The 13,496-nt window shown below is 38.6% G+C and overlaps 1 protein-coding gene across 2 annotated transcripts in view; it reads right to left on the reverse strand.

Moving 5' to 3' along the window:
• Positions 1 to 12,003, reverse strand: part of PBX2 (PBX homeobox 2) — a 29,130-nt gene extending 17,127 nt beyond the window's left edge. For both annotated transcript variants that reach the window (XM_063431522.1, XM_063431523.1), the window contains exon 1: positions 11,405 to 12,003. In XM_063431522.1, coding sequence (XP_063287592.1) covers positions 11,405 to 11,607 — 203 coding nt within the window. In that variant the 5' untranslated portion in view covers positions 11,608 to 12,003. The remainder of the gene's footprint in view (positions 1 to 11,404) is intronic.
• Between the last annotated feature and the right edge of the window lie 1,493 nt (positions 12,004 to 13,496).

The following is a 13,496-nucleotide window of genomic DNA, read 5'->3' on the forward strand; positions in this document are numbered from 1 at the left end:
ACTCTGTATAACAGCACATTATTACATAGCTACTCTGTAAAACAGCACATTATTATTATTACATAGCTACTCTGTATAACAGCACATTTTTATTACATAGCTACTCTGTATAACAGCACATTATTATTACATAGCTACTCTGTATAACAGCTCATTATTATTACATAGCTACTCTGTATAACAGCTCATTATTATTACATAGCTACTCTGTATAACAGCACATTATTATTACATAGCTACTCTGTATAACAGCTCATTATTATTACATAGCTACTCTGTATAACAGCACATTATTATTACATAGCTATGCTGTCTAGGGATTATGAGTGCATTCGTAGTTTGTTAGATACTCTAGACCAGGGGTAAGCAACCTATGACACTTGTGTCATGCACGGCACTCGAGGTGTCTTTGCACGGCACTCAAGGCTGCTAGAGCCAAACAGGCTCTGGCCTATCAGGAGTCCCAGTGATATCTGCTTAGACGAAAAGGTAGTGAAGGACAATCCTTAATTTATGCATTGCAGCACATAGAGGAAGTGATTTCAGATCATTTCCTCCCAGCACATGTGAATGGGAATCCACACTGAAGTAGAGCTGCCCGCAGCTGATGTTGCAGTTTCTTGTCCTTGACCTGTACCCTGGCCAGTTTGGCCCACACTGCACTCCAGGGAAGCCACCCACACTGCTAGATATACACAGAAATGCAGAATAACCCTCCCCTCCTACAAATAAAAGGAACAGCCCACACGCAAACATACACTCAAACCCCACAAACTCAACACCACTTACAATCCACATACATGCACACAACCCCACATGCAATACCCCAAATAGCCCCACACATACACACACTACCAGACACAGAATGTGACATATCCATCCACACACACAATTCCACAAGCAGCCCCATACACAGCCCACATTCATAGGCATCATACACGATACCACAAACTACTTGTGAACATATACAATATAATAGCTCATACACACACACAAATACAACAATACAAAACAACTGCAGTATAAATAAAACAAGCAGAATACGGCAACATACACACCTCAATTTAAAAAATAGGACCAGCACGCTACGGGACATCACAATTTTATTTAGGCACAGTGGTGCTAAAAGGTTGCCTAGCCCTGCTCTAGACCAATATACAGTGCAGCGTGATCACTCATTGAATAGCGGCTCATTATCATTTTACAGCATTGTGTGCTTGAGCAGACTATTGAATAGATACTCAGTATTGCTGTACAGTGCAGCACGTCCATTACATTGAAACCCACATTATCATTTTATATGACAGGATGTTCATTATCAGAATATAGATACTCAGCATCATTATACACAATATATTCATTGTCAGCGTAAAAATAATTGTGTCATTATACAGCGCAGCATGCTCATTATTAATGTATAGATACTCAGCATCATTATACAGCACAGCATGTTCATTATTAATGGATACGCACAGCGTGTACATCATGATACACAGAGCAGCGGCTTCACTACATTATCAGCGTATGGATAGTCTGTTTGTGTTACTCTACAGCAAGAAGTTTTATTACCAGAAACTATTTATTCAGCATGTTGGATGTATTTATTATCAAAACAAAATTACTGAACTGCATGTGGTTTTAGGGAAAGATAGGCATGTCCATAAATTTCACTTTACATCATCATTATTATTATTATTGGGAGAGTGGCTCATCCATCTATTACTATTTATATGTGTATCTAACCACAAAACACTGTTTCAGTTATATTTGAGTCATAAAACTGTGCATTAACATGACAACTACCTCCACATGAGGCACAGATATGGCATTTCATGCAAAATCGTCCTTTTCCCATGATCCTTTACTTAAATGGAATGTTGTCACTGTGCATAGTCCGCTTGCATCCGAAGCAGTTTTGGTTTTCTCCAGAAAGTGCTCCTTAATAGGGCATTTCTTGGGGGGAACCAGTGGTAGGCCTATGCCACCCTCAATAAGCAAAACATACATCTAATACCAGTTTGATCCAAATACTCTGACACCACATTGCCTTCTGAGGCACAGATAGTACTACAATTATACCAGAGCCGTGAATACATATACAATTGATTTGCCAATATGAAATAGCTACCTTAATATGCTACATTTCTACAAGATCTGCTTATTGTAAACAAACTTTTTGTTTTTTCGTTTTAGTCCATTGAGTCTTTGGGTGCCAGTTATTGTCAAACAGTTTGGATAAATATATAAATAATATGAAGATACTAAAGAATAATTGAATAGCAGAATACTTGGTCTTTTATAAGATACATGTGTATTAGGTTGTATCGCTCGTAGGAGAGAAAAAATAAATGTTTTGTAGCCCATAAAACAAGATTATGGGGTATGAATTGCAGAGTTCCTTCAAAGCATCTTGCGAAGGTAACTCTGCTCTGATCATTATCTCACACCAGCCCATATCACAATTCTACTCATGGGGGTGTCTACATGGGTCTAGTAATGTTTGTGCAGCGAATGAAAATGGCCGATGAGAAATGGCACATTGTGGCACTTAAAGCTCCATTTTCCTTAGCCCGATGTCTCATAAGTGCTAATCTTTGGCTCAAAGTAGTGCCTACATATACTTATTCTTCCCCTCTGATTGCATTGTCAATGACATTCCAACACAGCCTTTAATGGCTTCCAGAAAGATTTTATAACAATGAAATACTCAAACAGGGCGGCATTTAACAATAAAATCCTAGCTGCCGGTCAAGTTGTTAGTTTGCTGAAGGTACAACCCATTTCGCAGTCATACTCTGTAAAGTACATTACTTTACATATTGCTATGAAATGTCCAAAAAGACTATATACGGTAGTTACTACCCTCGGTAACAGCTCTTATCTTTGAACAAACTGAGAACACAGTACCAACTTAAAGAGAAAAGCACAATTGTAAGGCATATAAGAGAAGGTGACAAGCTCTGTAAAGAACCCCACCATGGTCCATAGCTTGTGTTTAAAATAGCTTAGAAGAAATATATAGATTTAAAAACAAATTGAAAAAAACATAGCTGCCATTGCAATACTGAATAAATGGGATGGTTAAACCTAGTGTTAGGAAAGAATCAAAAAGTTTCAGTAGGATTGATGAGACTTCTCTGGCAATTAATAGTCACACTTGCGATTGTCAGATGCTTTGTTTGTGTTTGTGAAAGATAAAGAAATATTTGTAGCTTTGAGAAACAAACCTCAACAGAGGACATCTCCACCAACCCTCAGGAGAAAGCCAATAAGTATACATTACATTTTCTAACTATGTGACTACAAAGAGAGAGACATGTTTACTGGTTCTGGTTGTTTACAACAAAAATAAAGATGAAAACCTTAAACAGTGATTCTGAGGCTACAGAGCGGCTCACTTTTATTTCAGGGCATTTATATCAACAACCATACAGGAATAGCAGCGGTTTTATATAAATCAATAATCCTTTTTAGGCAGGCAGTTTTAGAGAAACAAAAGGAAAATCGACAAGTTAACTTGTATTTTTAATGCCATATTTAGTTCTAGTTTGCAAAATTCTATGCATCTGATTACTGCTCGATGTCCATGAGCAACAGCCATCTCCAGATGCTGTGCACCTTCCATGATAAAGTCCTACCAGGCCTGTACCACAGCCATCAGTTCTCAAGTCCTGCAGGACATTATTTCAGTCTAGGATTATTAGTAAATTAAAAACCTCACAAGTTTGACCTATTCACTCATCCCTTCCTTTATCAGAGAGTCTGGGGTCATTATCTTGTGGTAAGTTAGAGGACCATCCGATGAATTTGAAGGTATTGGTTGTATCCAAGAATTCAAGATCTGTCTGCCCAAGTACAGTGGCTCCATAATGTGCTCTGGATCATGTCCATTGCCCTATTGGCTCATAAGACTGTGTTCTTGATCTCTATAGATCCATCGATCCATCAGAGAATCCATCGGTTGTTGACTTGATGACTACAAGTAGTTTGTGTCTTGTGGTAAACCTCTTTGGTTATGGTAGTGTTATACTACCCTTTAAGATACCCTAAATTGTATCCAGGAGAGTAAATTAAATTTTCTGGATGAAAAAACCCATTTTGCTTCTTCTACCACACAACTGATTTATTTTGGTCCTTTGCAGACCACAGCAACCAATGTCAAGTGTAAACCCACACCTAGAATCCCTTTCTACAGTCTTTGCATAATCAGACAGAGAGCAGCCAACTAGCCAATTACACTTAGTCCCCCAAAATCCAAGGCCTTCACATTTTACAGGTAATGGATATAAATACCCTAAAATTAAAGAGTGCAGTCTACACTTTGTCCCTAGAAATCACTTTTATTTCACGTTGAATGCACTAAAACCCAAATGATAGAATGGTAAATACTGTCCAGATACATATAAGCTGCAGTTAAGTAAACATTTAAACAGGACTGTCTTATTATGATGATATCATTTATAGATCACCAACATAGTCTCCAGCACCTTACAATTATAGAACGTGAATATCTCAAGTAATTGACAAGAAGTGAAGAAGGCCATGTTTGAGCTTTCTGCACCTCTTGTCATTATTATGTATGTTACAGAAGCTTACAATCTTTATTTTTATGACTGGATAGAATTATAGGTTTAATGAATAAATGGCAAATGTTGTTGTATTTGTTATATTTAGGTCAAAATAGCCCACCTGGACGAATTCTCCAACTATTTTTCAAATTGTTCATTTTGACATAAGTTTCACAATTTGATTGTCACTTCTCCCAAATTTACTGAGTGGTGAATAATCTCTGCGTTGTGATCACTGGCAGGAAGTGAGCAAATTGCAGGTTGTAAAGAAATATTTGGACAGGTTTATGGCATTAAAGTAATCCTTTCATAGCGTAGACACAGTACTTCTCTGATGGGAAAATGTGAATTATAACTGATTGGGTGAAAAGTAAAATTAAATGAATAATGTTTTAAATACATGTAAAAAATCCAAACATTTTCTCATAGTAAAACACTTTTGTACAACGTACGTACAATCTTTGTGATGTGGGTGATTTTCTATTTCTATAAGTGAGATATGTGCAAACATCTCTATATCAATTACTTTGCTGCACCCAAGTATAGATTAAGGAGTTTATTCATGAAAGAGTTAATTGTCAATTGTAAAGTGCTGTGTGTATCAACTCAATGATAGTCAATTCACCACATGCTAAATATAGAATTTTAGCCTGTAAGTCTGTTTGGGCATGGTCTTCTTCCCCTTTTGTTCCCTCTTACACGTGAAACATGTTTTGTAAAAATTGTTTGTTTTGTTTACTTATTGTGCAGCACTGCGGAATATGTTGGCGCTATATAAAAATAAATAATTGTGAACCTCCCCAAACACCAGCAAGTTCTGGCAAGCAGATATGAGATTTGTAAAAATGTACACCAAAACAGCATATACGAGGGAAAAAATAAAAACAGGCTCTAACACTGGATATTTTGGGATACATTTTGCCGGTATGTTGTCAACTTACTAGAATTTAAATAAAGAATTAATAAAAGTCTACATCCCTCTTGCAAACCATAACCAATGATCCCACATCCCAAAACCTGTCAACTCATATTTTACCGAATGTAATTCATTACAGGATTTTCAGGCGTCAATCTGACTGGATTAAACTTGGAAACATTTGTGTGTCAACCTGAATCTCAGGTTATGGACAGGTTTAATCATGTCTGAGAATCTGCGAGGACATGCAAAGTATCATTCAATTAAACTGCAGATACAGATACAGTGTGTCAAACTGCCCCAATCTTGTTGCCAGTGGACTACTACTCCCACAATTCTCAGCCAATGTCACATCACACGACCGCACACATAAATTGTGAAACTCCATGATCAAATGACCACTTCCTTAATTAAAACTCTTAAAAAAAAAAAACAACAGGACTTTTGGTCTTGTCAGATCCGCAATACTGGATAAACTTACTAAAACTACAGTTAAAAATGAACGTTAGACATTCTGTTTATTCCATTATTTTTAAAGGGACACTACAGTCACCCGGACCACTTCAGCTCAGTGAAGTGGTCTGGGTGCCGGGTCCCCCAGAGAAACTGCTATGTTTACATTGCAGGGTTAATCCAGTCTCTAGTGGCTGTCTTCCTGACAGCCGCTAGAGGCGCTTCTGCGACACTGGATGCGAAAATCGCATTCAGCGTGCAGAACGTCCATACCACAGCATTGAGAAATGCTTTCCTATGGACTGGTTGAATGCGCGTGCGGCTCTTGCCGCGCATTCGCATTCCGCTCCACTCGGGAACTGACATCGGCAGGGAAGGAGAGGTCACCAGCGCCAAAGGGAGGGGGGACCTAAGGGTTATATAGTGTCAGGAAAACAAGTGTGTTTTCCTGACACTATAGTGATCATTTAAGGCCTTCCAAAGTGCCTGTCTTACTTCTGACAGTGATAGCTAGCCTTTCATGATTCTCAGAGAGCCATCATAAATTCAACATTCTAAAGTTTTAGGCCACATAGCAAAATTAAAATAAATAAAACACAATCTCTATTCACTTTTGTGTTATGGGCAACTTTGCGATCCTATGATTTCTCAAACAAAGAAATCCCATATATGTATGAGTTCAGGATACAGATACAGTTCAGAATACATATTTTGCCTGGAAAATTATAATAAAAAGGACTAGAAAGATTAACAACAACCACATTCAGTAGCTAACTTTTAATTTGCAATCAAGTTGTGCTAAAATTTCAAAAGTGACATTTTTCCTTTAAGCAGTCTCCATAGAAACAAATGGGTTGTTCTGCTGATAAGCACTTTGCTCTAGAATTGCTCTGGTTTAACCTTGATCAATATAGTCCATTATTCACTATACTGTGCAAAATGTAAAGAGGTTCAACAAGGTAAAATATCAATATATCTGCGATCATGTTGATTACATTAATATGCATGAAGATCTTAAAGCCTGAGGGCAATTTTAAAGGCAACCATCCTAACAGAACAGTAATTAATAAATCGTAAAGACTGAACTATCCTAAGGTGAAGGAAACAGAAAAGAATGTTCCCAACACAGACAATGTAACCAGGGTTGAGTTCCCAACAAAGGCCTATTTACATGGCAACATGAGTTTAAAGGGCCCTTTATCAGCAGTCAACAACATAAAAATAAACAAATAAATTATATATAATATAAAAATATTTAACCTTTATTTAATCTGAACAATTCTGGCATTTAAACAGACCCACAAATGATTAATCACTGAAGTAAGGGGAATTCAAAGTGAATTTGGAATCTTAGGACAATACTGTCAATCTGAAAAAATAATTGGCCTCAATTTTTGGCTAGAATTTGAAATGCACTTTGAATTTCTGCCAATTTAAATTTTAGTGATTATCCTAGTGCAAAATCTGAACAAACACTATGCTAAATATTTGTGAAATATAAAAAAACAATTTGCTACAGAGGGGCACATAAAAAGAGAATGGTACACCCCCAGAAGCCATTTTGTGTAATAGCCTAATAATGTAACATTGTCAAAAGCAAACAGGAGTTCATAGGGGTCATTCAACATGGCCAACTACTACATTTCATTTATTTTAAGGCTTTGCAGTTAATAGATATTATATGGAAAATACCTTCAAAGCTTGGGGTGATTCATAAGAAGAGGATGAGAGAAAAGTAACACAAAGAATAGATTAATTAAAAGGTTATTAATTAACAATATAAACCTACTTTTGTAAGTAAAAATTGTAGTTTTAATAACCGGGTTGTTCAGTAAAGTGAGAATTCAAAGTGAATTTCAAATTTGAGGCCAAATAAAACAATTATTATTATTACTGGTATTTATATAGCGCCAGCATATTCTGTAGCACTTTACAATAATATAAAAGAGGGGAGGTTTAACATTAAATGAAACAATTACAAAAACCTACAGGGACAATAGGTTGAAGAGGGCCCTGCTCAAATGAGCTTACAGCCTATAGGGGGTGGGGCGTAAAAATCCAACAGGACAGGAGGTAGCAATCAAACAAGGTGGAGTGAAGCAGAGCTGCGTGCGAGAATAGAGTGCTGCCCTTTAGGAGAGAAGCTATGCTTCCAGTTTAGTTACTTTGATTTTAAAGGGATGCTATATTTACCAGAACCACTACAGCTTGATGTGGTGGTTGTGGTGTTTATAGTTTCTGGCTGCAGTCTTTGCACCGTAAACCCTGCCTTATCAAAGAAAAGGCAGTGTTTACATTTCTGGCTAGTAACACCTCTAGTTACAGTGATTTAGAAGGCTACTAGTGGTGCTTCTTAGTATAGTGGTGAGCAGTGTACAGCCCGGGCATTCAACACCTCCACGCTCTTCATGGATGCGCGGAACGTTACCCATAGAGATGCAGTGATTCAAAGAGATGCTGATTGGCACAGCATTTTGCTGCGCGGGCGCAATAGCCTCCCAATGAGAAAGCATTGGATTGGCTGAGATCATCAGCCACGGTGATGAAGCCGGCCCTTGCAAGACCGATGCGGCAAGGGAGAAAAGGTGATTAAACAAAACTTTAATCTCCAGTGGGAGGGAAGCCGGAGGCCTAATGATGTATTCCAATTGTATTCCTGATACTATAGTGTTCTTTTAACCCCTTAAGGACCAAACTTCTGGAATAAAAGGGAATCATGACATGTCATGTGTCCTTAAGGGGTTAAGTATGGAATCCACTCTGAATCAATTCTTACTATAGTGCATAACCCTATAAATGTTATATTGTCACAACGAGAGACAAATATACTTCATAAATAATATAACGCACAGACTAATTACTGTTCCTATGCTCAGTCTGCAAATTTGTCACTTTAATGTTTTGCAACATTTTAACCTCTTATAAAAATTTGCCATTACAAGAATGATGGCCAAAATGTCTCTTCTGTGTCCCTTTCAACTTGCTTTATTATTCGCTGTCACTGTGACAATACTAATAGCTAAAGTTCAGTTTCTGCCTTTTATAAGCATTTCATGCCAGTTTGTGACCTTCATAATATTAAATTAAGACTGGTTTCTTTATGTAGGTTTATACAGCGTAATATCAGGTAAACATACACAAAATATTTTATAAAAAGGCATCTAAAATAACAGAAGTACTAGTTATGACAAGAGATTTTGAGCAAATTGCTTCAAAATATTCAGTTTCACCTCCGATTGTTCATAGTTTATGAACGCACTTGGTACAGAGCGCCCTAGACCTGACAAAGTTTTCTCTCTGATTTAGCGCCATCACAAAGTAGAAAAAGTATTAAGTAGGTTGCCAGATCCACCATGTTTACATTGTACACAAATTATTCATGCGGGTAGTCAAAGCATGAAAAGTAATTGTCTGCTGTATACAGACTTTAAATGCTGCAGGAAGGACATATTTACTTAGTCAATCTGACATCCCTACTACCGACGCACCCGGAGAGTATGTACATGCTTATAATATTATTTGAAAAAGTTTAAAAAATAAATAATAATAAATATAAATAACAGAAAATAACCTTCTCTCACTCTGTTCAACAGGGTTATTCACTACAGTAAGGATTCCATGTGAATTTCAAATTAAAGGCCAAAATAGCGGATTAGGATAAACTTTTCAAAGTCAGTGATACTTCTAGCTTGACTACTTTGGCCTAAAATTTTAAATTCACTTTAGACAATAACACTGCAAGATTATACTCTGCAAGACAAATCACATGCTTTCCCACAAAGAGTTATGCAATCCCTTTAAGTGAATGTGTAGAAAAAAAAAAAGACCTAATAGTGGAAAGTATAATAATACAGATGGCATTAACAGCATTAGTAGTACATTTGTTTACACGTAATAAAAGGGAGGACCTCAGAATGACTGATTTTAAGAAATTGTGTGTGTTGTGTTTTTGTGCATTTTTATATTTTGTTTACTTTGAGTGGATAAAAAAAAATGTCTTCTTCCCTAAAAGTAGCAGTCGTAATAATCTTTGAATTATCAGAATTGTAAGGGTTAAATAATAAAGATAGCATCTTTATGGAGCAGAATTTTAACCCTTGGAGTGCCAGAATGAGCAATGACACTTCTGCTACTCAAATTATACAAAACGAACACAATGGATTCAGTTCAGTTGAGGCCTACAGGCTCCATGCAGCCTTGCTTTTCTATTTCATAGCTACTACAAGTAAAACTCTATTTGTAATAAACAGAGGACAGTAAGTTATCTGCGAGGCTTATTGACGAGGCCTAGAATTTAGATTATTGTCGAGAACACTGAAAATTTTTGATGAAAAAAGTTAAATTGGAGAATATTGCTATCAGACTAGCTTGGCTTCTAATCTGCAGTTCCATAATCAATTTTCAGCAATTCTCAGTTTAGTGAGTAATCCTGTGAGTGGACTCACAGCATGTTCCTGAAAAGATTTAACAGTATTAAACTTGTTTTATTCTTCTTAGAGGGAATTTAAACAACACTATTCCCTGCTGTATGGTATATACTCATCAGGCCTGTAGGGGAATTTAACCATTTGTTTTCCCCAGGATCACAGGTACAAGCAATGCCTTTGTATACTGTGTATTAGATTAAACTAAAGTATTTTAGCTCTTTAGACATCATGGATATATATATATATATATATATATATATATATATATATATATATATATATTGTATTTTAATTTTACATTAAATGTTTCTCCAGTGGAAATGAACAATTATAAGACACTGATCAAACAATATTATGCAGTTACTAAAACACATTTCTCATACAAGAGTTTGTAATTGTCAACATTGTTTTATGACGTGTAAGAATAAAGTTCCTCTTACAAAAACAGTCCATTTAAATGGGACAGTAGTCTAGAAGGGGTGGATTCAATAAACAGTGATCCAATTTAAAAGCTGAAGGCCAAATAGCTGACTTAGAAAGGTAGTAGGCATTAATTGATTTGATTTGCATATAAGTAACAGTGATTACAGAACTATAATGACGTTAAATGACCTACTGATAGAATGACATTAAAACCAACTTTGTGTAAAGTCACATTTACTGGGGAGGATGGGTGGTTTACAGGGTAAATAAAGGGCATTGTGTCAGGTCATTGTGTGGTGTGAAAGGCTTGCAATTCATGGTAAATCAGCTAATGTATCTTTAACATGGGCTATAAAAGCCTGGGGTCTGCAGTGGGGTAAATAAAGATAGGATTTCCTAAACACACAATGCTGTACTCCATGGACTACACACAAGGCAAGGATGGCCAAAACAGACAGATCTCCACTTATTGTACAACTACAACTCCCACGGTGCTCTGATGGCCTCCAGCCTGGCACAGCATGATGGGAGTTGTAGTTACAATAACTAAAGGGGGGTAGATCTAGGTTTTGGGCCCCCCTGTCACCAGGCCTCACTCACTCTGCCCCTGCACTCACTTTGCTTGAGCCTCGTCCAGGCTCTGGTCTGTGATAGTCATGATCTGTTGTAATATGTCGCCGATATCCTGCTTCCTGGTGTCTCCATTGTCCGAGGGGGGGTCGTGCATGGGGTGGGGGGTGAGGGTTTGGGGTCCTCCATGGATGGGGTGTCCGGGCATTCCCACCCCCCGGGCCTGGAGAAGCCTCCCTTGCTCATCCATCTGAGCGGCTCTCCCCGGATAAATCGCTGTCTGTCCTCCGATAAATCGGTTCCCCCTCAGCAATGTCTCCTCCTGGAACTCACTCTGCCCTTCATAGAAGTCGCTCTGTGCCTGTCCCCTCCGGCCCCTGCCTGGCTGGCTGACTGCCTTCTATAAGTCGCTCTGCTCCCCCGAGCCCCCTCCTATACCGCGGATACACCGCTCTCTCTCTCTCTCAGCTCCTGGAAGTGTCCGGCTCCCGGGATAAAGCGCTCTCACACCGCGTGTCCGGCTTAGTATTAATATTATTATTATATTATTATTATTATTATTATTATGGATCCTCCGGGGGAATCAGATCCAGCTCCAGCGATAGAGGCTGAGGGGAGAGAGGAGTAAAATGGTGAATAGCTGGGGAGAGAGAGAGGGAGAGAGGGGGGAGGGAGGAGGAGGGAAGGAGGGAGGAGGGGGAGGAATGTGGCCGGGCAGCCTCTCCCCTCAGATGGGATTCTCAGCTCTCTACTGCCCCCTCTCTCTTACAATCATCCATAGCTCTCTCCTTCCCTGACTGTCACACACAGTCTGTCTCTCCATCTCCCTCCTTCCCTGACTGTCACACACAGTCTGTCCCTTACTCTCCTTCCCTGACTGTCACATACAGCCTGTCTCTCACTCTCCCTCCTTCCCTGACTGTCACACACAGGCTTTCTATCTCCCTCCTTCTCTCTCACAGTCATTTACATCCCTGTCTTTCTCATACTCTAATTCTCTATCTTTCTCTTTTCTGTACATGTCCCTTCCCTGTCTTTCTCTTTCTCTCACACTCTCTCTCCTTTCCTGTTTCTCCCACTTTCTCTCCTTTCCTGACTCTCTCAGTCTCTCTTTCTCTCCTTTCTTGTCTCTCAGTCTCTCTTTCTCTCCTTTCTTGTCTCTCAGTCTCTCTTTCTCTCCTTTCTTGTCTCTCAGTCTCTCTTTCTCTCCTTTCCTTTCTCTCACAGTCTCTCTTTTTCTCCATTCCTTTCTCTCACACTCTCTCTTTCTCTCCTTTCCTGACTCTCACAGTCTCTCTTTCTCTCCTTACCTTTCTCCTGAACTCTCTCTTTCTCTCCTTTCTTATCTCTCAGTCTCTCTCTCTCTCCTTTCCTTTCTCTCACACTCTCTCTTTCTCTCCTTTCCTTTCTCTCACACTCTCTCTTTCTCTCCTTTCCTGTCTCTCACGCTCTCTCTTTTTCTCCTTTCTTTTCTCTCACACTTTCTCTCCTTTCCTTTCTCTCACACTCTCTCTTTCTCTCCTTTCCTTTCTCTCACACTCTCTCTTTCTCTCCTTTCCTGTCTCTCACACTCTCTCTTTCTCTCTTTTCCTGTCTCTCACACTCTCTCTCCTTTCCTGTCTCTCAAACTCTCTCTCCTTTCCTGTCTCTCAAACTCTCTCTCCTTTCCTTTCTCGCACACTCTCTCTCCTTTCCTGACTCTCACACTCTCTCTTTCTCTCCTTTCCTTTCTCTCACACTCTCTCTTTCTCTCTTTTCCTGTCTCTCACACTCTCTCTCCTTTCCTGTCTCTCAAACTCTCTCTCTCCTTTCCTTTCTCGCACACTTTCTCTCCTTTCCTTTCTCTCACACTCTCTCTTTTTCTCCTTTCCTGTCTCTCACACTCTCTCTTTCTCTCCTTTCCTGTCTCTGCACGCTCTCTATCTTTCCTCCATTCATTCACTCTTCATTCAGCTACCAATGTAACTTGCTTTTTATCTTCTTTTTGTTTAGTGAATAATGCACACTGTTCACTTCGGATATAATTGGCCACCTTCTTTCATTCTTTGTGAGGTTTATTTACTAAAGAAAGAAGCTGAAGTAGCATTTTAAGAAGTTAAAATCAAGAAGTTCTGGGTTTTTTGTTTTTTCTCAATGTGG

This window comes from Pelobates fuscus, chromosome 9 (genome assembly GCF_036172605.1).
Source record: "Pelobates fuscus isolate aPelFus1 chromosome 9, aPelFus1.pri, whole genome shotgun sequence".
Taxonomy (NCBI): Eukaryota; Metazoa; Chordata; class Amphibia; order Anura; family Pelobatidae; genus Pelobates; species Pelobates fuscus.